This window comes from Dermochelys coriacea, chromosome 2 (genome assembly GCF_009764565.3).
Source record: "Dermochelys coriacea isolate rDerCor1 chromosome 2, rDerCor1.pri.v4, whole genome shotgun sequence".
NCBI classification, from domain to species: domain Eukaryota; kingdom Metazoa; phylum Chordata; order Testudines; family Dermochelyidae; genus Dermochelys; species Dermochelys coriacea.
The window spans coordinates 114,633,129-114,654,899 of NC_050069.1; the positions used below are offsets into that span (position 1 = coordinate 114,633,129).

Consider the following 21,771-nt stretch of genomic DNA (forward strand, 5'->3'; position numbering starts at 1 on the left):
GTTTTCAGAAGGGAAGTTTTCACATCGCAACATTTTTGAGCCTCACAGAAACATTTGAGGACTCTCAATAAGAAATGCCTTAATCAACAATAGTTAATGTAATCACAAGATCTATGTAGTGCTTTTCATCTTCAAAGCACTTTCTACCAGGGACTAACCCTGACAACATCCCTGTGAGCTCTGTGTTATTATCCCCCATTTAATGAGTAATCTGAGGTAGAGTGACAAGGTGCCCAAAGTCACAAAACGAATCATTATCACCACAGCGGGGATTAAAACTCAGGAATTTCTGGCTCCGACTACTACGGTCTGACTACTGCACATCACATCTCACATTTTTGTGGACCTGCAGAACATTTGGTGTAGCAGAATTACTCTAATGAAAAAAAATCATGAATGAGGTACAAGGATAATCCAGCAAAAATGGAGGGAAATGGTAGGATTAATTTATACTTTTATAAAACACCTGGCAAACAAACTTTGTTCTGGAGTCCCATGCTGTGAATTTTAACCTTTTTAACTCCATGCAGCATTTCTCAAAAATACATAATTTTATGGGGTTTACCCATGGGGGAAAGATTCCTGTTGACTTCCATGGGAACTGGATAAGGCCTCAGAGGTGCATGTAATGGAGACATCTATAAGCAGATGGAATTTCAATGCATTGGCTGCCTGAGCTCAGAAGGGGGAAGGAGACTTGCTGGGTTGCATTATGAAAATGTTTACAATGTCAGAGAGCCAATGAGAGGAGCTGGAGGTCTGAGAATGAGGAAGGCCATGGAGAAGTAGCCACTTGGGGCTGGGGGATAAGAGAAGTTGGGAGTTTACATCATGGACTGATGTTGTTTGAAGTTATAGGGAAGGAGGGAGCTAGAAAGGCCTCCTGAAGTTGGGAGGGGAGTGACCTCAATGAACCCTTTCAAATCTGGCAGACCTCTGGCATTCAGGTTCTGTAAAGGAGTTCTGGCACCATACCATATTTAGCCTCTCTTACTTGAGTTCATGCACCTTACTAAAATACAATGAAGAGATAAAAGTGCCAGCAGCTTCTTGGGAGATGACAAAGCCCACCAGATAAGCTGCTGCTGAGGTTTCAAAGGCCACCACATGTTTGTGAGCTGCATCACAGGTTTTAAAAGCACTCCTATAAATTTTCATGTTTGCACTAGCGATCCATAATCTCTGGCCTGAGTATTTATTTGTCAGCAGTGGGGCCAACCCTAGTAGCTAGGGTACAAATGGCTCCCGGGGCAACACTTCTCCAGAAATATCAAACTGAAAAAAGACACTAAGCTAGAAGATGACAGGGACTAAATTCAAGGCTGACATTACTATTAATTATTATTAGAGTAGCTCTACAACAGCACCTAAAAGTTCCAGTTGAAGTCAGGGCCTTATTGTGCTAGTCATTGAACACGCAGATTGTAAGAGACAGACCAAGTCCCAACGAATGTAAAATCTAAACAGCCAGCCAGGATAGAATCCAAATCTTTTGACTCCCCATCCAGCATGTCCTATCCACTAGACTATGGTCTCTCCACTAAAGTCAATACCTGTTGCACCTCCTTATGCAGAGCCAAATACGGCCCTTGGATTTGCCAGCAAACTTGAGCTGTCAATCAGCTACACAGTCAGTCTTCTAAAGTGGACTGGTTTCCCCATTTTGCGATTAGAATTTTTGTGGGTTTTTTACCCAAACACAGAACAGGCTGAGCTGTCATGTCTCTTATGCACATACATGCACAGTAGCTATGTTTTATCTTTGTACCCTGTATGAAAGCACACACTGTCTTCAAGAAAATGTAAGAGAGACAATAAAGAGTAAATTGAATAAAACCCTGAGAATTAGGCTCCTATTCAATTTGTTGTAACAAAATATTTTAATACATTATTTCTCCAGGATACCTTACTACTAAAAGATGGGCCTGAGCTACAAAGCTGGGATCCAGATCTGCACTTCCCTAAACTTCTGCAGTAGCCAGATCCAGGTGTTTGGTTTGGTCTAATCTCTGGTGTACTTCAAGGAACAGCTTTAGTTCACAGAGGTGGTGGTATTCTGGAAGGGAATGCTGTCTTAATCCCAGGCCTTCTCTCTGTGTATGAAGCAGAGGAGACATCCGCAATGGAGGGTTCAAAGTGATACCATCCATTGGAGCCACTCACTCATGCTCCTGGCTGAAGAAAAGCTGGAAGGGCAACTGAATTGGAAACTTCCTGTGTTTCTGAAGTACTAAAAAAATGATTTTCTGCTGAGAGCCAGTGGAATTTGTGAGGTTGATTGAGGCACAAAATAGATAGAAATGCTTCCATTTTTTTAAAAAAACAAAACATTAAAATGAAAAGGATATTTCTCTTTTTAAATGAAAATATTCCCCCACTAGGTTTGCAGCCCCAAAACTGTTGCTTTGGGGGACTGTAGCTTGGGGTCACTTATGATAACTAGAACTAGAAAGTGAAATTCACTAGTTTATTTTCATTGGTAGGCGAAAGGCAAAAAAGCATAAAGAGTGAATGAGATTTGTAAAATTAGTCTAAATTGTTTAAAATATTATTCAAACCACAGGTAAGGACATTTGTTTAAACACATGGAGCTAGAGTAATCAGCATATCTTCATTGACTTCAGTAATGGACTGATGCCGATTTACACCAGCTAAGGATTTGGCCCATGATTTTTCACCTCATGTCCACACATCTTTGAAAAATAGTCATGAAAATCTACTAGTCCTCCCAGTGGAATTTTACTGCAGTTTTAAATCTTTGCACAAATGACAATGACAGGATAGTAGCAAATCGCCAGAAAAGATTAATCTCAGGCCTGAGGTCCCTTGTATCCACTATTATGTATAATGGGACCAGTTCTGCAAGATGCTGAACAAGCTCAACTTCCCCTGGCACTAACAGGAGTTGAGGTTGTTCAGCATTTTGCTTGATTAGGTCCTAGTTATGCTGGATTTAACGCAAATAATGCTAGAAAATTAAACCTTATCACTGTTTATGAGAGTGGACTACAGTTATATATAAATATATAACTAGAAGACAAAATTTGCTACACCAGACTGGGGCACTGATCCATGAGAAAGGCAGTCCCTTCCTCTTCTCCACAATGTGCCTAGCCAAGTGACCATCCTGTACATGGGAGGAAAAATTCCTTCGGACTCCTATGATGACCAGCTGATGCCCCAAAGCAGGAGTTTTTATTACCGTTGTTGAAGTACATATAACTACAAATGTAACTCCTTGTTATGAATATCCAGTTCCCTTTAAATCCTTCCAGTAGTTAACTGTGACCTCTTGTAGTAGTGAATTCTGTAGTCTGTAAAAGTCTGCATGTATTTAGGAGGCAGTGTTGCCCCTTTAGGGCAGGACCCTAAAATGGGATTCAGGAAATCTGAGTTATATTCCCAGCACTGTCATTAAGTCACTGTATGAATTTGGGCAAATCATTTACTTCTCTATCCCTAGTTTCCAGATCCATTAAGGCTATGACTACACTTACAGAGGTGTGTAGAGTACATATAGTGCATACAACCCTAGCATGGGTATACATAGCAGTGTAGACATTGAGGTGCTGCTTAGATGAGTAAAGATGTGCCAGAACTTTAGGGTACGCATCCTACATGGCTCTCTACTCACCCAAGCTGTGCCTTCCACATCTACACTGCTGCTTTTTAACAATGTAGTGTCCCACTGCCACCCTGCTGCCTTGGACTCTTTCTCCACTGCAGGGAAAGGATCTGGCTGCTCCCTGCATTGTGGAAAGGCTCCAGCAACGGGGAGCTGCTGGAGCTTTTCCCCATTATGCCCCTCCCACCAGAGCCTTTTCCTGCTGCATGTAGCTACTCACCGCAGTGCTGACACCGCCTTCGTATTCTACATGCCGCTGCCAGTGTAGACAAGGCCTAAGAAGAACTGATTCAAAAGCCTATTGAAAATAATGGCAGCCTTTCCACTGACTTCAGTGGGCTTTGATCTGGTCCCTTATGAAGGGTCAAATTCTGCTCTCAGATACGTGTACGCTGTGGTGAACATGGAGCTGCTATGTATAATTTTATGAATGCTGTATGTAAGCTAGTTATTGAGATAGACTGTATAACTGTATTAGTTAGTGGAATGTTTATTATAGATCTCTACTGCTTTAATTCCATGGAAGTTGTCACCAAGACAACAGAGGTCTTGGGCTGTTTGTAGGAAGCTTAAACCCACGTGGAAAATGGATAGACACCAGGTAAGCAAGACATACGTATAATCTGTTTACCATGTTAAGATTTTTTTCTCCGAAGTCCTTTGGCTGAAAAAAAAAACAACACTCGGCTTTAAGAAGGCTGGCTGATCTCTGGATGCCACTGGGACATAGCTCCCAAGGACCAGAATCGCAGGTGCCGAGGCAGTCACATTTAGTTCCAGGGAACGGCAAACCAAGGTCTGGCCTGAAGTGGGAGACTCAAATGATTCCACCTAACAAGAGGTGACAACTCAAGGCCTGAGACCGGAGAGGGAGTACATTCAAAAAGACCCAGAGGGGTCAGAGATGCAGTTAGCCCAATAACTGTGAGACAAGCATTGCCTATTGACTACAGTGGGATTGCACATGTGCATCTTAGGCCAATTTTGGCTCCCACATCTTTTTCTGTTCTTCTGCACAATGTGTACAGCAGAGAGAGGGGAAGGACTTGGGAGCACATGCAGAGGGTGTGCATGCCCTGAATGCCACAAAGCCCAGCTCTGCAGGGACTGTCTGCATAGTCTCACAGCAGGCATTAAGGGCAGGGCCAGACATTCTTCTATTACCTTGATCCACTGGCTATTGCTCTCCAGATAGCAGGAGTCAGAGGACCTGTGGAAGCAACTACAATCCCAGGGTCCAGCCCACTGCTATTCTGCAGACTGGGGGAGATGATCCATTCACTCTGCTCCTGTTCTGCTGCATCCTCCTGAAGAGCGCAGCATGGGTACTCAGAGTGTGCACTGGGGAGAGTATTTACCTCAAACTGAATAAGCCATGTGCATACTGGTGCAGAAAGCAGGAGGAGGTATGACAGAGCAGAGGGCTCATGCCTGCTGCAATGGGCTCATATACAGATGCACCACCTCAGACATGTGTAAATGCTCGGTTAGAATATACTGCAGGCTGTGGAGATTATCTGCCAGGTAAATTTGTAGTTCTAAATAGTTTTGTAATGTTGTAACCAATGATCACCTATGTTTCAAGAGGCCTTACAGCCATTGTTCCGCAATTCAATCCTGGCAGGTCCACATTATCAGTAGTTATTTTTATGGACTTACAACACTTCCTTCCCTGTTAAATGTTCACTTTTAACCATGGCTAGTTGCTCTATATTTGAATTATCGCTGTTATTCAGCTAGCTGATAGTTTGAATCTTACTGTATATAGACATAACTAGATTGTGGGTTCTTAGAACTAAAAACGGGACAAACTTCCTCCTCCCAATGCCAGGAATGAGACAACTGAAAAGATGCTAAAAGGATTTTTAAAAGCTCTAATATGATTGTTGAATTAAAGGACCAGATTCTGTTCAAAGTTACACCAAATGTAAAACTGAAGTAAACCCACTGACTCTGGATTTACACAGGTGTAACAGTTACGCCCCAAATGTTTTGCTTCCAAATTTTTTTTAGAGAATTTCATGGATAACTGGCAGTTCATTCTTTTGAACTGAATGTGGCTGGGTTAATCCCAGAAAAACTCAAGTTTGGTTCTGAGAAGTAATGGATTAACGGACAATGGGACGGAGGGGCATTGTAACACGGAATGTTGTTTTTCAAATAAGATATAAAACCAATGTCCTGGCTGCTTCTGGTCATTAAAGATCTCCTGGCAATAAATCCCAAGGCTCCAGTCAAATTCAGTCTCAGATGGTTATTTGAATTCCCCCCACAATTTCAACTAGATATGGTATTTTGCAATTCTTGTCCAAAATGGTTGTGTAACGCTGCTGTACACTGCTATCTTCCACCTCAGAGATATCTGCTTTTTAGTGGTGGGTGAAGATGATCCTTGTGTAAAGTTGGTATATCAGATTTTTAGGACTCTGGTGGATGAAAGTGGCTTTATAAATGAAGGATGGCTTATTATTAATGATCATATTTAACAGCTGTCAGAAGGATCATTGTAAAATAATTGGCCAGTGAAGAATGCTGAGTGGTGAAGTTATATTGAAACAATAACAAGACATGTTCTCTTCCTAGGGCTGACTGCTTTGTACTATGAAGAGCTGGATCTTGATGATTACAGGGCAAATGCTGCTTTTTCCTGCTCATGTTAGGAGCATGCAAGACAGAGAATGGGCAAGAGAAAGGCTGCTCAGGGGATTCCAACACCCTCCACATACTGTAGAGAAGTTCTCTCTGGCTGCTCCTTCCATAAAAGATGGATGGTTTTGGAGTGGATAGGGCAGTGGATAGGGCAGGAACACGGGTCTCTGAACTACAAGATGTCAAGCCCCCTACCAGTAAAAAACTCCAGGAGGCAGTCTCACTCCCAGCCTGCTCTGGTTTCTCTTCTATTCAGGTTCTTATATCCTCCTCATATCCACAGTACCTGAGAGCCTACCAGAACTACACTAAGCTATGTGATTAGAAATTGCCACATGCAATTCTCTTTCTCCCTTTTCACTCCCATAGTAAATCTGAGGGTTTTTTTCTTTTCCAAAATTTCATCACATTTATTTTTGTTTATTTTATATCTGCTCTGCTACAAGTATTTGTTATTGAGGGCAAGGACAAAGCCTTGCACTTGTACAGAAAGCGGTGATGTGTGAGTTGGATCTTAGATCCTGTTGGAGAGGAGGATTCTGTCTCCCAAGTCCTGCCCGATCCACACAAGGTCCCTTGAGCATACCCCTTTAGTCATTCTTCATGCAGGTGATGAGGATTTGGCCCAGAGTTTTCTGACAAGAAGATGGTCTGATTTTTAAGCCACTGAACCATCACACTATTTGAGGTATATATCTGTTTTTTTTTCTCTGCTGACCAGGCCTGTGGAGATTTTGTAATTATATATTCTCAGGTACTCTTGTATTGTATTTTATAAACAAGATAAAACAAAACAAGATAAAAGATCAGAAGCATTTCTGCAAGCTCCAAATCAGTGATATACCTGAAATAAAACTCATGCCAAGACATTGTTTCCTCTCATATCCTTCTTGCACAGATCTACCAGACCATTAACTACTGTCACTCTCTCTCAGTCATACTTGGTGTGTCTTAATTTGTCCTTCACTCTCCTCACAAAATCCTCGATAGAAAAACAGACACCGAAAGTGCAATGAAAACCTGAAAAATCTTCATTTGGAGCTCCAGAAGTCTGATTTTATTAATTCTCTCACACACAAACTAAAGATGTCTCTGGAGTAATTAGTAAAAGAATAGGGTTCATTTAGCTTTCTCGTGGTGAGGGTGATTCATTAAAACACACTGCTCATTTTCAGGGATTATGCAAGTCTACTATAATCTAAAAGGGTAGCCTAAGGCATATAGAAATATATGTCCGTAGACCCTCCCAGTAAGAAAAAGTCAAACCTATTGGCCTGAGACGTTAATGTTTATAAGGGTATATATGGGTGAAGCTGTCAGCTCTACCAAGAGGCAACTACCAGCTAAACTAGGACCTTGTGACTGAAATTGTACCTTCTCTCCCACAGAGACGTGTATGTGTGTGAATCTTGTCTATGTGTGAGAGTGTATGTCATCATGTCTACATGCAAGTGAGTTTATATCTGAGTGGGAGAGAGTGAGAGCGAGCTGAGCAATCACCCTAATTAGGCAACTGTCTGTCTTTAAAGACCATTCCGAAGTAGCCCCAGAAGTAGAATACAATTTTGCTTCACCTTTATTGTAAGGTCATCTCTGTTAAACAACTGACACATGCTGATCCTTTGAGTGGTTACTAAAGACAACTCTATATAAAAATTTGAATTACAAAATACATTGAAGCAGACACAAATCTCCATCCATTGTTTGTTTTTCCAGCTAACTTAAAGAGCAGGGTAGTCTCTCTCCCCCCTCATGTTTCTGTACAATGCACAGTTAGCAGAAGATGTTTTCCTTTATGTTAGTTTCTTCACTGAGTCTTCATTTGTGAGCAATAACTCATAGGGGTAAACTGAATTACAAGAATGGATGGGAAACAAATTCAGAGCTGGTGTAAGCAGCTGTAGCCCCAAATGAAGTAAATAAGAATGGTGCCTGATTTAGCCCTTTTGGTTTGCAGTTTTAGGCAAAAAATAAATCAATTTAAAGTTGATTGTGGCAGGTGGCAAAAGTGAAGAAATCCCATATAAATTTCAAATAAAAGTGAACAAAAGTAAATAAAGCACATTTCAGTTGGCCCTCTAGATCGAACGCTATGTAGAAACAGGTGAGAAAAACAATATATACAATTTGGTAAAGATTCTTTTACTTTATAATAGTCAAAATAAAACAAAACGATCCAGCAAAAAAACAACACATAGCATTGTATAAACAGGAAGCGATCATCCTCACCACACCACTGTGAGGCAGGAAAGTATTAATACCAGAGGGGTAATTGAGGGGAAAAGACTGTGATCTGCCCAAGTTACCTAGGGAGTTACTATATGAACTGGTTTAAAATCCAGGAGTTTATAGCCTCCTAACCTGTGCTGCTCTCTCTGAAAGCAATGGGAATTGTGCACACACATCTCAAAAAGGATAGACATGTATTTTAGGAATATTTAAACGTTTCATGGTCCTTGTGTGTGTGCCTGTAATATTTCTCTACAGCAGTGGTCTGATGGTAGTCCAGGGAGGGTTGACTGGTCACATATAGTTGATTGTTCCTCCTTGCTTCTAACAGCTTTTACAGATAACCGGGCTCTTAATTGCAAAGAAGAGCCTGGATACATGTAGAAGCAGCTGGAAACCAGGCAGAGGAGACTGCATAACCTGCCTCCATTACAGTCTCTAACACAGCAGGAACGGAAACCAGAGCATCCTCCAGGGACTGGAGCAGGAATGGAGCAATTGGGGAATTTGAGTTGTCAATCACCACTAGCATCCACCAGAGGGAAGCTATGGAGAAGGGGACTAAGTAGCCAGAGATCATGAGCAAGGAAGCAGAGGAGCAAGGAAATAGAGGGCAGAGTAATTGGGAAAGAAGGGGACTGAGCTTGATAAGTTTATGGAAGAGGTGGTATGATGAGACTGCCTCTAATGGCACGTAGCTGAGTTGCGACTGCCAGCAGCAAATACACCTATCTCCAATGGCTGGTGAGAGGACAGTGTATGGGGAGGGCTCCGAGTTATTACAGAGAATTTTTTCCCAGGTGTCTGGCTAGTGGAGCTTGCCCTTGCTTAGGGTCTAACTGATCGCTATATTTGGAGTCGGGAAAGACTCTTCCCCTGTGTCAGATTGACAGAGACCCTAGAGGTTTTCGCCTTCCTCTGCAGCATCAGGTATGGGTCACTTGCAGGTTTAAACTAGTGTAAATGGTGGATTCTCTGTAACATGAAGTCTTTAAATCATGTAAATCATGAGTTAATTCAGTAACTCAGCTAGAGGTTAGGGGTTTATTACAAGAGTGAGTGGGTGAGGTTCTGTGGCCTGCGACGTGCAGGATGTCAGACTAGATGATCACGATGGTCCCTTCTGGCCTTAGAGTCTAAGAGAAGCATGTGCAGAGGAATGGAGGGAAAAAGTGGGGAGAACAGCACGCATGGAAGCTGGAGAAGATCTAACAAAGAGCAAAGGGAGAGAATCTGATTAATTCCCCCACCCGCAAAAGAACAAAGGGCTTATCTCATGAAACATGATTCAAGATTACAAAAGTACTTTCCTATCATTATTTTTTCATCTAAGTGACTGCTGTATTTGCTAAGGCGAGGTCACATGTTGGTGATCATGGTCATGATTAAGAGGCTGGGAGGAGTGGCAGTCTATGAGACTGTGGATGAGAAGGGAGGTGTCCATCTCTATTAAGATGTCGTCCACACTATGAAATAGTTTGAGAGCCCCTGTCCTGCTGTATCAGTACAGCCATGACACACATACAATATTGATACACATGCAAACATTTACACAGCAGCTTTACCAAAGAAAGACATTGAGATTCTCAGTACAAGAGTGGACTGTTCCTTTAAGGGAAGTAGTGGTGCAGAGCATTCAGGAACACCTACTTACCAGTTAAGTGGTTGGCAATCCTGGCAATGGGTTTAGGAGGCAGGGCAGGGGGCTGTTTGAGGAGGGACACCTGTTTCACTGGGGTGTCCTCATGGTCTCCAGGGAAAGCAGCAGATTTTTTGGGGGGAAGTAGCAGGACTGGTTTAGCTGAAGGATCTTGGGACAGGAGGACTCCAGACTCACTGGATGTGGGGCTCTCTTCAGACACTGGAGGACACAACCACATCACAGACGCAACAACGTTACAAGCAGAGTGGCAGCAGGTACAGTAATAGTAAGAGAAGAAAAGCAGCACAGAGATGCAGATTAAAAACATGACTAAAAGATTTTGCTCAAACATCGTAAAACACAAAGAGAGAGAGAAAGACAGACAGACACACACACACACCCTACATCACAGGCTAATTTCAGCACTGGGTCATTCTCCATTAAAACCAATGGAGCGTCTCTCACTGCATAGCAGGAGGTTCTGGCTGGTCGTCCTGAAGCTGTGAAAGGGATTGCTACCAGTGGCCTCTTTAGAATGGTAAGGTATTAGATTCCCAAAGTCAGAACTTCTTTACATAAGGTTCTCTATTTGAGCTGGTGAAGGGATGGGTCTAGGCATCTGCACCAGGGACAGGTGGATCAAGTCAGATAAAATAAGAAGTTAAATTAACTTTGGTCCAAGACTTAAATCCAACCTTTCTGATGTTAGTACAAATAATAATGTGGTTGCTTCCCTCCAACCCCCCATACTTTCATGCCTGTGCCTCTCCAGGACCAGCAGCACATGTGCTGAAATACCATGAGAAAAAGAGTTCAGACAGTTTGCTTAGTACCTAGATTTTTGGAAGTTCCTCCTCATCTAAACAGACACTCCAAACCTTTTAAGAGACGCCCAAAGCTAATTTGAACATTGTCCTCCCTCATCCGCAACTAGGCCTCTCATTCCTTATATAAAGATAGCTCTTTTGCCACTCAGTGACCCAATGGGTCTGAGTAGATTTTTCTGACCTATCAATTTACCCTAAGATCTGAAATCACAGCTCCTGTGCTGAGCTTTCTTTATTGAGCAGCTGCTCTTGAGTCACTATCCTTGTGAACTCACTAGCCCTGCTCTAGATGTGAGAATCCCTCAGAACTCCTTATCACAGGTCCCCCTCCATGTTAGGGCCTCAGCATTACCTACCAAGCTATTTGCTTTGTTACAACAATTAGTGAAACATAAAACTCTCCTCTCTAAATCTGAAAGTATGCAAGATGAGCCAGGCTTCTGCTTTCATTACAAAATCTTCTTTCCAAATAGCAAAGAACACAGAATATCAATGAGAAAATGAAATTAAATCTATACAGTTTCCAGACTTGAAATGTACAAAGATTTTACTTTGCATTTTGATTTATGCGTGTTACTCACTAGTAGTATATTTACAGAAAGATGGTAACCCTAGTCTGTAGTCCTGCATATAGATGGGACAGAGTTACGAAGTTTGGACCTGAATCCAAATTTTCCTCAAGTTCTGAAGTGTTTGGATCTGAGGTTCCGGTTCTGGCTTATATCTACTTCTGTATGTCAAGAGCACTCCTATGTGTTAAACATTAAGTATCAAAGATCAAAAACCATCAGAAGCCAATTTTAAAAAGCTTTAAAGAGCATAATGTTGAAAAAATTCTATATTTTGTATCTTAGAATGAAAATAGAAATGTTACCTGCCCCATCCATGATATCTGTGGTTGGCAGCACCTCATATGTACAGGGTTCCCCAGACGTGGAACCTGATTCCAGTTCTGCTAGGCCTGGTAGTGAAATCTGGCTGGAGCTCAGAGCCTGCCCATTCTCCAATGATCCTTCATTTGGTATGGAAAGCTCCCCATCTGATAGCAGTTCGAAGAAAGCACAATGATAATAGATCAAGAATAAGTAAGATATTACAAGAATTTAAATAAAACAGTGTCTGCAAAGAGACTGCCCTAAAGCTGTGGTTTCCTTTGGGTTATCCATGGCCCAAGTACCTAAATGGTGACTACACATCCAACAGACAGCGCACAATGAAACAGTTTATTTAACATTTATTTAGGCATGGCCTATATTTACAGCTGCCTTATTTACGTTCCCCAGAAATCTTTCTTAGTTCCTCCAGCGGAACAAACTCCTCCTTCACAATATCCTGGTGTTTGTATCACAGCGTTACAAGCTGGGTATGTTGCAATGAAACTTTTCTGCAATGTTAGGTTGAGATGTCTTGTTGCAACATAATGACATGCAATTTTGCACCTAATGGCATTTCACTCACTTCAAAAGAGGTTTCAAGATTTGGGAAAATCCTGAAAAATGTCCTTGTTGGACATGGGATTATGGCAAGAAAATAATTATGATAATCGGAAATGAGGTCAAATGTGAATGATCCCCATTCCTTCTCCACCTTTATATGGTCCAAAATCCTATTTGTATTGCACCTCTACCAAACCTGCCAAGCGGGGGAGGAGAATGTGCTTGAACTGATGCTATGAAGCTTTTGTATTAATTTTGTTTCCCCTCCACTTGTTTTTATGACATAGGAGACATATAAATAACATCACAGAGGTATATCCCTATTTCACACACCACTTAACCATTAAAGCTCCCAGCATGACCAAGAGTTTAAAGTGATAGACTAACTTTTATGGCCAGTTGGTATAAGGCCTTAATATTGGCATGTAGCAAATCCTAGCTGGAAAACCCACCCATAAAATCCTTTAAAATCTCTCCTTTATCTGCACCAATTTCTGTAGCAGCAACAGATTTCTTTTTCCCGTCAAACACTAGTCAGGACTCAAATAATCAGGACATGAGAGAGAGAGAGAGAGAGAGGGAGAGTTACTATTATTTTCAAAGTGTCAACTCTTGTGATTTGATTGCAAGTCTCATGGTATTTGGCGTTTTTCCTAACATCTCAGCTGTTGGAGGCATGAGCATCTCAGGCCTGGTCTACACTGGGGTGGGGGGGAATTGATCCAAGTTACACAACTTCAGCAACGTGAATAACGTAGCTGAAGTCGACATACTTAGATCTATTTATTGCGGTTCTTCAATGTGGTGGGTCGACTGCTGACGCTCCCCCGTCGACTCTGCCTATGCTTCTCGCTCCAGTGGAGTACCGGAGTCGACGGGAGAGCGCTCGGCAGTCGATTTATTGCGTCTTCACTAGACGCGATAAATCAACCCCCGCTGGATCGATCGCTCCGGAGGTAAGTGTAGACATGCCCTCAGCTTTTACTAAAACAAAGAAAAACAGTAAGTTTCTACCCCTCGTGGTTATGGAAAAATGAAAGCCTGAAAACATAATGTGATGGGTTCCCCCCGGGGTGCCACCTGGAACTGGGGTTCCACTGAGCTCTCTGACCCACCAGCCTGGCTCTCTCTCACACAGTACTGTGGTGATAAGCTGTAGACCGCTCCCAGTCCTACACTCCCACCAGCATGCACAGAGGCAGGGACCCACCCACCTGCAGTTATATGCAGGCATCCATGAGGCACTGCATGAACCAACAACAGAGAGGCTACAGCCAAGATAACCACCCAGCTCCCCAGCCTAAGACCCCAGAGCTGTACCATCCTGCCCTGATTGAAATCCCGACCAGGATGAATTCATTACCATTACCAGTTCACCTCTCCCTCAATGTGGAGAGGAATATGCAACAAACTTGCGTTAACCAAGATAAGATTTTCCCCCAGACACTTCACTTAAAGGCACACTAGTTTAGATTAAAACATAAAACAAGTTTATTAACTACAAAAAGATAGATTGTAAGTGATAGCAAACAGATCAAAGCAGATTACCTTGTAAACAAATAGAAATGCAAACCAAGCCTAAAATACTAGAAAGATGGGATATGAATGAGCAATTTTCTCACCCTAACTGACACAAGCAGGCTTGCAGATTCTCAAGGCACAAGCTGCACTTGCTTTGCATGTTGGGCTCCCCGCCCCCATTCCAAGTCCTTTTCTTTCAGAGCTTCTCTCAGGTGTTGAGTTGTGGGGAGGTGAAGAACCACGGATGATGTCACTCCCTGACCTCATATAGCTTTTCTATATGGTGGGAACCCTTTTTTCCCAAAATTGACCAGTTTGTGGAAAAATACAGGTACCCAAAATGGAGTCCAGAGTCATGTGGTCTGGTCGCATGCCCTTGCAGAGTCATTGTAGCCATTACTTACAGGAAGGCTCACCAGGCAGGGGATAAGTTTCACCTAAAGCCTATTGTTTTTCCTAATGGCCCATTACCCCAAATAGACTCTTCACAACCAGCTCTGTAGGCTGGAAGCCTTTTGCCTAGTGGATGTTACCCAAATGTAACCACATTTGAAATACAGATACCTATTCAAAATTCATAACTTCAGGTCCAAAAAGAATACATGCATACAAATAGGATCATCATATTCATCAAATCATAACTTTTCCAATGACATCTTACATGACTCATCTTGTACAAACTGCATCATAATTATGTCATAACCATATCATAACTGTACCCCCATGATGCATATGGGGTGTAGTGTCACACATGACCCCAATGCACCCCAATGGTTCAGAAGCCAGAAAGCAAATAGAAAGACCCCAAATCTTATTATTTAAATCAGGATTTTGGGGGCCTGACTTATGATTTTTGAACACTTAGGGTTGGCACTGTTACTTTCCAATTCGCCAAACAGAGATGTACATCACCAAAATGAGAGGAATTATCTGACAAGTACATTCCCAGCTTAGAAGGCTAAGATGTGCATATCAGTTTGGAAAGAAATGAAAAGCATAAGTCCATTAGTTCTGCCTTAGGACAATGGCAATTAGTATGTCTGAAGGTAGATTAGCAGCAAAGAATTCAAAATCATGTTTGTGACCTTTAAGACTCCTTTATGAAATATGAAGATGATCTTCTGCTTATTTTTAACCTTGGAATTATTAGGAATATCAGGGTCTTGACTTCCTTGGTTTTGGTGGAGGATTTTTGGAGGACTAGCATGACATGGCACGAGAACTCACATGGCAGAGTGACATCACAATAAGCTGAAACCTGAATAGTAGTTTTCTCAGCATTTAGCTGAGTTGAAAAGGGGAGATAATATTAATAAAACCTGTAGGTTTTAGTCAGTTGTTAACTCAGTGGCCTTATTTTGATCTCACTTGCCCTGATTTTAGACTGCTGTAATTCTGCTGACAGTAGAATGACTTCTGTTGATCTGAAAACAGAATCAGGGTTCTACTCTACCACTAAAGCAGCATTTTCCAAACTTTTTTGGCCATGGAACACCTGGTATATATTTACGGAATACTTCTAATATTATTTTGTAGTTGTTTGGTTTTCAAATAAAAAATTGCATGATTTATGCTCAAATATATTTTATTTTATAAAACAAAGCAAAAATACAAATTTAAAGTAACTTGAACTAACAATTTCTAACTGGAAAGTATAAAGTAGTACAAAAATCAAGTGCAAGACCCTTTTTTTTTTTTTTAATTACAATTCTTTCACGGAACACCTATTCACATCGTGCGGAACACCAGTGTTCCATGAAACACAGTTTGGGAAACACTGCACTAGAGCTAAGTTCAATTTTCTCAGCTCTTCCATGCAAGTAATTCCAATTTGAAACACAGTATTTCAATATACATTCATTTGATCTAGAGCTAAATTTGACCATACCTGGTAATAAAGTTTGTAGTATGAAAATAGCAAGACTCACTTGCTTGAGGAAAAACGATACATTTTCAAATAAATCTGGGGCCTAATCCTGAGGTGCTGAGTAGAGTTGGATAGGAAATGTTTTCCCATTCTGGGACAATTTTTGATCTTTTGATATTTTTTCTTGTCCCAAATTGGGATGAAAAGTCAAAATCTCAATTGTTTTTTCCAAACTAAGAATCTGAAATATATTTGAATTGAGTCACTCAAAAAATTGTCATTTAGATTTGCATTTTAACCTTTGTTTTTAGTACAAATAAACTGAAATTTTGAAACAAAGTCATTTTCAACATTGTGTTCAATTGGGAGACTGTCTAAATTGATCCTTTGCAATTGGCATTTTCCATATAAAAATATTTCATTGGATAATTCCCGACCAGCTCTAGAGCTAAGCACCCTCAGGTCCTACAGACTTCATGCTTTTAGCATGTTTTAGCGTGTTTCTGTAGGTGTTCAACAGTTATTAAGAGGTGGTATTACAATTTACCATTTGAGATATGTTTGAAAAAACATCAAGATGACAACACAAATACTTTTGCTTTTTATTTATTTATTTATTTATTTATTTTTGCATAGCAGCAAAACACAATAAGTCTTTTTGCTGGTGGTAAGATTTATTTATTGTGAACTCATCTTCATTTAATTTCTAAAACCCAATAATAGCCCTTTGGTGCTTGCATTGTGCTGCAGTCTTTTGACATTTAGGGACCATTGTTGAACAGTATGCCCAAAATTTGATCTTGTTTAAAGCAGAGCAACATAAAAGGCTGCTAGTTAACAGCACAGGGAGAGATCAAAGGCTTGGATACAATGGTCATTTGTAGAGTCAAGAATATCCCAGCATGAATTAATCCTGGTTTACAGGCACGCTTGACAACCAAATATAAAAGTCAAATTAATTTTTTTAAAGTGCATTTAAAGCTGCTCTGGATAAATGAAATACAACTGAAAAGAATCTAACTTCAGCATAGTTAGAATCTAGTAATTCAATTACAAAGTATAAAATGATTTAGTCCTGAAGAAGTATGAGTTTAGAATTAATTTAGGCATAAAGATAATACACATACTCGTTTCTCTGTGCATTTGCAAAATCCTTTGCAGTATTTGCATGAAGCATGTTATTACATACTGCAGAATTATTTTCCCCAACATGGCATGCGCTTTTGGAAATACACATTGAACATAAATGAACTCTAGCTAAATGAGAATGAACAGAATAACTTACATTTATTCTACAACAGGAGCACATGAGGGCTACTCTTCTCTGCTAATTAGTAGGTATAGCACACCTACTAGTCATTTTAAAAAACAGACATGGCCATAGTGGAAACTATATAACATGGAAGATCCTACACTGACACTTTGATCCATCGTAGCCTGTAAAAGTAACACCATGAGGCTGAAAGTCTAAGTATGCAGAACAGACACTGGGAAAACATGGCCTCCTAAGCATGGTTTAATCCTCCTGAACTCCTCTACACTGCCCCTGCCATCTCCACTCTTATGTAACTTTTGAAAACATACTTCTGCTGAGCTACCTCTAGCAAAATCTTGTTCATTTTTATAGAAAACTCTTTTTGTTGTTTGCCTTCCTGGAACTCTGCCTACCTGTCTGTCTTTCTTTAGACTGAGTGCTACAGGGCAGGGACCTTTTATGTTTGAGTGCTATCACTAACAAATAATGAAATAATAAAAATAATAATTCTGTATACTGGATTATTTAGATGTATATCAGTTGTCTCCTTGAAAATTTTCCTCCTCCCAGGTAATCTGCGTCCAGGCAAGGACACTCACTGGGGCATGGCTGGTTCTGAGGGGTGCAATACTGTGGTTAGGAAGCAGCCAGACTTACTTTTTCAGTGATGTGCTCTAAAGATTTCAATGTCACATTAAAAACAAAAGGAATCTTTCATTTCTTTCATTACTTCCTAGGGAATCACTCTTATTACTATTTTGGCAGACAGTAAAATCTATTCTAAATAAATCTTGGCTACTAATTACAAATGAGTAATTAATGGAATTTCTAAGGTCAGAGCTCAATCCTTTTCTCAGACAGAAACGTGCAATCTGCCATGTCTGTTGAAATATCATGTATACTCTGGAGAGCAAGAAATGAACTCTTAAATGCCTGAGATTGCTCTCTGGCCCACGATTGCTTTGTCTACCCATATTTATTAGGAATGAATATGGCCCTTCGTTTTCAGTTTTTATTTTATTTAATTTTCCACGGGAATTTATCAGTAATTTTTACCACAAAAACAAAAACGTGAAAATCAGTGCAAAAAACTACTAATAATTTTTTCTGGGTAAATATCAGGGTTTATTTTGGTGGAAAGACGGGGGGGGGGAAGTATTCAGTAGACTAATGCTGTGAATTCTGTTCATCAGTGTGGTTTGCTGCAGAACTAAAACAGAACTCAAAACACAGTGCCACTTCTGAGTTCTAAGAAAACAATACATTTCTAATCCCCAAATAAAACTTTTCATTTGAATATAGCATTTTCTGTTGTAGAATTAGAACGATTATCCTATAAATATTTACATTTAATAATAGGGCCACACCATCTGTAGCGCATACACTCACTCAACTTCATCCTTTTCTCCTGTTTTTGTTTCTTTTAAACTTTCAAATACTTCCTTGGGTTCTGAAATGTATTCTGAACTCAACACTCTACCTGACAGTGATATACTGGAGGTGACCTAGCTGTCCAGCTGATCACATTCCCTCCCAGCTGTCTTCGAGACACCACTGACTTCCTGAGGAAACTACAATCCATCGGTGATCTTCCTGAAAACACCATCCTGGCCACTATAGATGTAGAAGCCCTCTACACCAACATTCCACACAAAGATGGACTACAAGCCGTCAGGAACAGTATCCCCGATACTGTCACGGCTAACCTGGTGGCTGAACTTTGTGACTTTGTCCTCACCCATAACTATTTCACATTTGGGGACAATGTATACCTTCAAATCAGTGGCACTGTGATGGGTACCTGCATGGTCCCATAGTACGCCAACATTTTGATGGCTGACTTAGAACAATGCTTCCTCAGCTCTCGTCCCCTAATGCCCCCCTACTCTACTTGCACTACACTGATAACATCTTCATCATCTGGACCCATGGAAAAGCAGCCCTTGAGGAATTCCACAATGATTTCAACAATTTCCATCCCACCATCAACCTCAGCCTGGACCAGTCCACACAAGAGATCCACTTCCTGGACACTACAGTGCTAATAAGGGATGGTCATATAAACACCACCCTATACCGGAAACCTACTGACTGCTATGCCTACCTACATGCCTCCAGCTTTCATCCAGATCACACCACACAATCCATTGTCTACAGCTAAGCTCTACGATACAACCGCATTTGCTCCAACCCTTCAGACAGAGACAAACACCTACAAGACCTCTATCAATCATTCTTACAACTACAATACCCACCTGCTGAAGTGAAGAAACAGATTGATAGAGCCAGAAGAGTACCCAGAAGTCACCTATTACAGGACAGGCCCAACAAAGAAAATAACAGAACACCACTAGCCATCACCTTCAGCCCCCAACTAAAACCTCTCCAATGCATCATCAAGGATCTACAACCTATCCTGAAGGATGACCCATCACTCTCACAGATCTTGGGAGACAGGCCAGTCCTTGCTCACAGACAGCCCCCCAACCTGAAGCAAATACTCACCAGAAACCACACATCACACAACAGAATCACTAACCCAGGAACCTATCCTTGCAACAAAGCCCGTTGCCAACTCTGTCCACATATCTATTCAGGGAACACAATCATAGGGCCTAATCACATCAGCCATACTATCAGAGGCTCGTTCACCTGCACATCTACCAATGTGATATATGCCATCATGTGCCAGCAATGTCCCTCTGCCATGTACATTGGTCAAACTGGACAGTCTCTACGTAAAAGAACAAATGGACACCAATCAGACGTCAAGAATTATAACATTCAAAAACCAGTTGGAGAACACTTCAATCTCTCTGGTCACTCAATTACAGACCTAAAAGTTGCAATTCTTTAACAAAAAAACTTCAAAAACAGACTCCAAAGAGAGACTGCTGAATTGGAATTAATTTGCAAACAGGATACAATTAACTTAGGCTTGAATAGAGACTGGGAGTAGATGGGTCATTACACAAAGTAAAACTATTTCCCCATGTTTATTCCCCCCCCTCATCCCCCACTGTTCCTCAGACGTTCTTGTCAACTGCTGGAAATGGCCCACCTTGATTATCACTACAAAAGTTTTCTTTCCCCCTGCCCCCCGCTCTCCTGCTGGTAATAGCTCACTTTAAGTGATCACTCTCATTACAGTGTGTATGGTAACACCCATTGTTTCATGTTCCCTATGTATATAAATCTCCCCACTGTATTTTCCACTGAATGCATCCGATGAAGTGAGTTGTAGCTCACGAAAGCTTATGCTCAAATAAATTTGTTAGTCTCTAAGGTGCTCCTTTTCTTTTTGCAGACTAACACGGCTGCTACTCTGAAATCTGCTCCTTGCTGCACTACTGAGGCTCCGCCTTCCACCACACACAAACACAAAGCATAACCACTTGTCCTAGTAGGTGGAGGCACAGCACCTTCTCTTAGCAAGTTTCAGCAGATTTCACACACTCAAGGTCTGTAAATCCTCAAGGCACTTTGAGCTACAATCAGAAATTTGGATCAATGTCTCTCATATTGTTAAAACCAGCAGGAAGACACTGAGTCTATAGAAGGTGGAGATAGCCACCACTTCTCTGATGAAGCCATTGTAACCACATCTTAAGCAATTGTTGGTGACAAGGAATTTATTAAACTTGAGGCTAACACTCTCACCTAAATTAAACTTGCCTACACTGCCACTTTACAGCTCTGAAACGGTCTTGCTCAAGGGTGTGAAAAAACACCCCCCCAAGCGCTGCAAGTTTCAGCGTTGTAAAGTGGCAGTGTAGACAGTGCACCAGTTCAGGGAGCTGCTACTCCCCTCGTGGGGCTGGTTTTTGTACAGCGCTGGGAGAGCTCTCTCTCCCAGAGCTGGTGCTGCGACTACAAAGCCACGTTAAAGAGCTGCTCCGGCAGCACTTTAATGTTGGTAGTGAAGACAAAACAGGTATCAAAATACTATAAGAAAGAGTACTCCTGGGGCTGAAACCATGGAACAATGGACATTTTGAAAGATAGCGTGTTTTCATGATGCTTACAGTTTGTTTTCTATATGAAAATGAGAGAGGTGTGGAGAAGTTCTTACATTTTGGATGCTTATCCGACCTAGGAGCAAACATCAGACATGTTTGAAATGTGCCTGTCAATAGAGTCAACTGGTCAGATTCACATGTGTTGACATAAATGGGTGCAAAAATTTCTTCTCTCTGTACAATCTAGCCCACTGTGCCCTCAAGCCATGTCACCCAAGGGATGGCAAGTGTTGCTGCTCAAGGTAGCAGCTCTAATTTAAACAAAACTCTACACAGGAGACCCACTGATGATGGCTGTTGAGGGGATGTGTTGCCATGACCACAATTACTCCATAGCCAGTGCAACCAAATCTTTGTAAGACAATCTGGCCCTTGGACTCTTGGGGACTGATCTTTACTGTCTTGTGAAGCAACTTATGACTGCACAGGGTGAGTGAAAACTGGGTATAAAATTGTACCCTGGGGGAATTCTGTCTGATAGTGTTTTAAACTCACTACACAAGTTGCAAGGCAGTGGGAATCAGGTCTGAGATATGAGTGTGTGTCTGTGTGTAGTGGCAGACATCAGATAATCAGTTTAAGATGTGTAATGACTGGTTTAGGAAAAAATGAATTCTTTTAAATGCTGCATTGCAGATAGAGGCTATACTTTAAAACTCACAACACTATCTACCACAAACCATTTAGAACAGCAGGAACCT

The 21,771-nt window shown here is 41.2% G+C and overlaps 1 protein-coding gene across 12 annotated transcripts in view; it reads right to left on the reverse strand.

Moving 5' to 3' along the window:
- PHACTR1 (phosphatase and actin regulator 1) overlaps positions 1–21,771 on the reverse strand; it is a 450,172-nt gene that overhangs the window by 79,007 nt on the left and 349,394 nt on the right. For 9 of the 12 annotated variants that reach the window (XM_043507024.1, XM_038389709.2, XM_038389708.2 and 6 more), the window contains 2 exons: positions 11,847–12,011; positions 10,158–10,364 (listed from right to left, as the gene is read on the reverse strand). In XM_043507024.1, coding sequence (XP_043362959.1) covers positions 10,158–10,364; positions 11,847–12,011 — 372 coding nt within the window. The remainder of the gene's footprint in view (positions 1–10,157; positions 10,365–11,846; positions 12,012–21,771) is intronic. The other 3 variants (XM_043507027.1, XM_043507025.1, XM_038389715.2) reach the window with 1 other exon arrangement.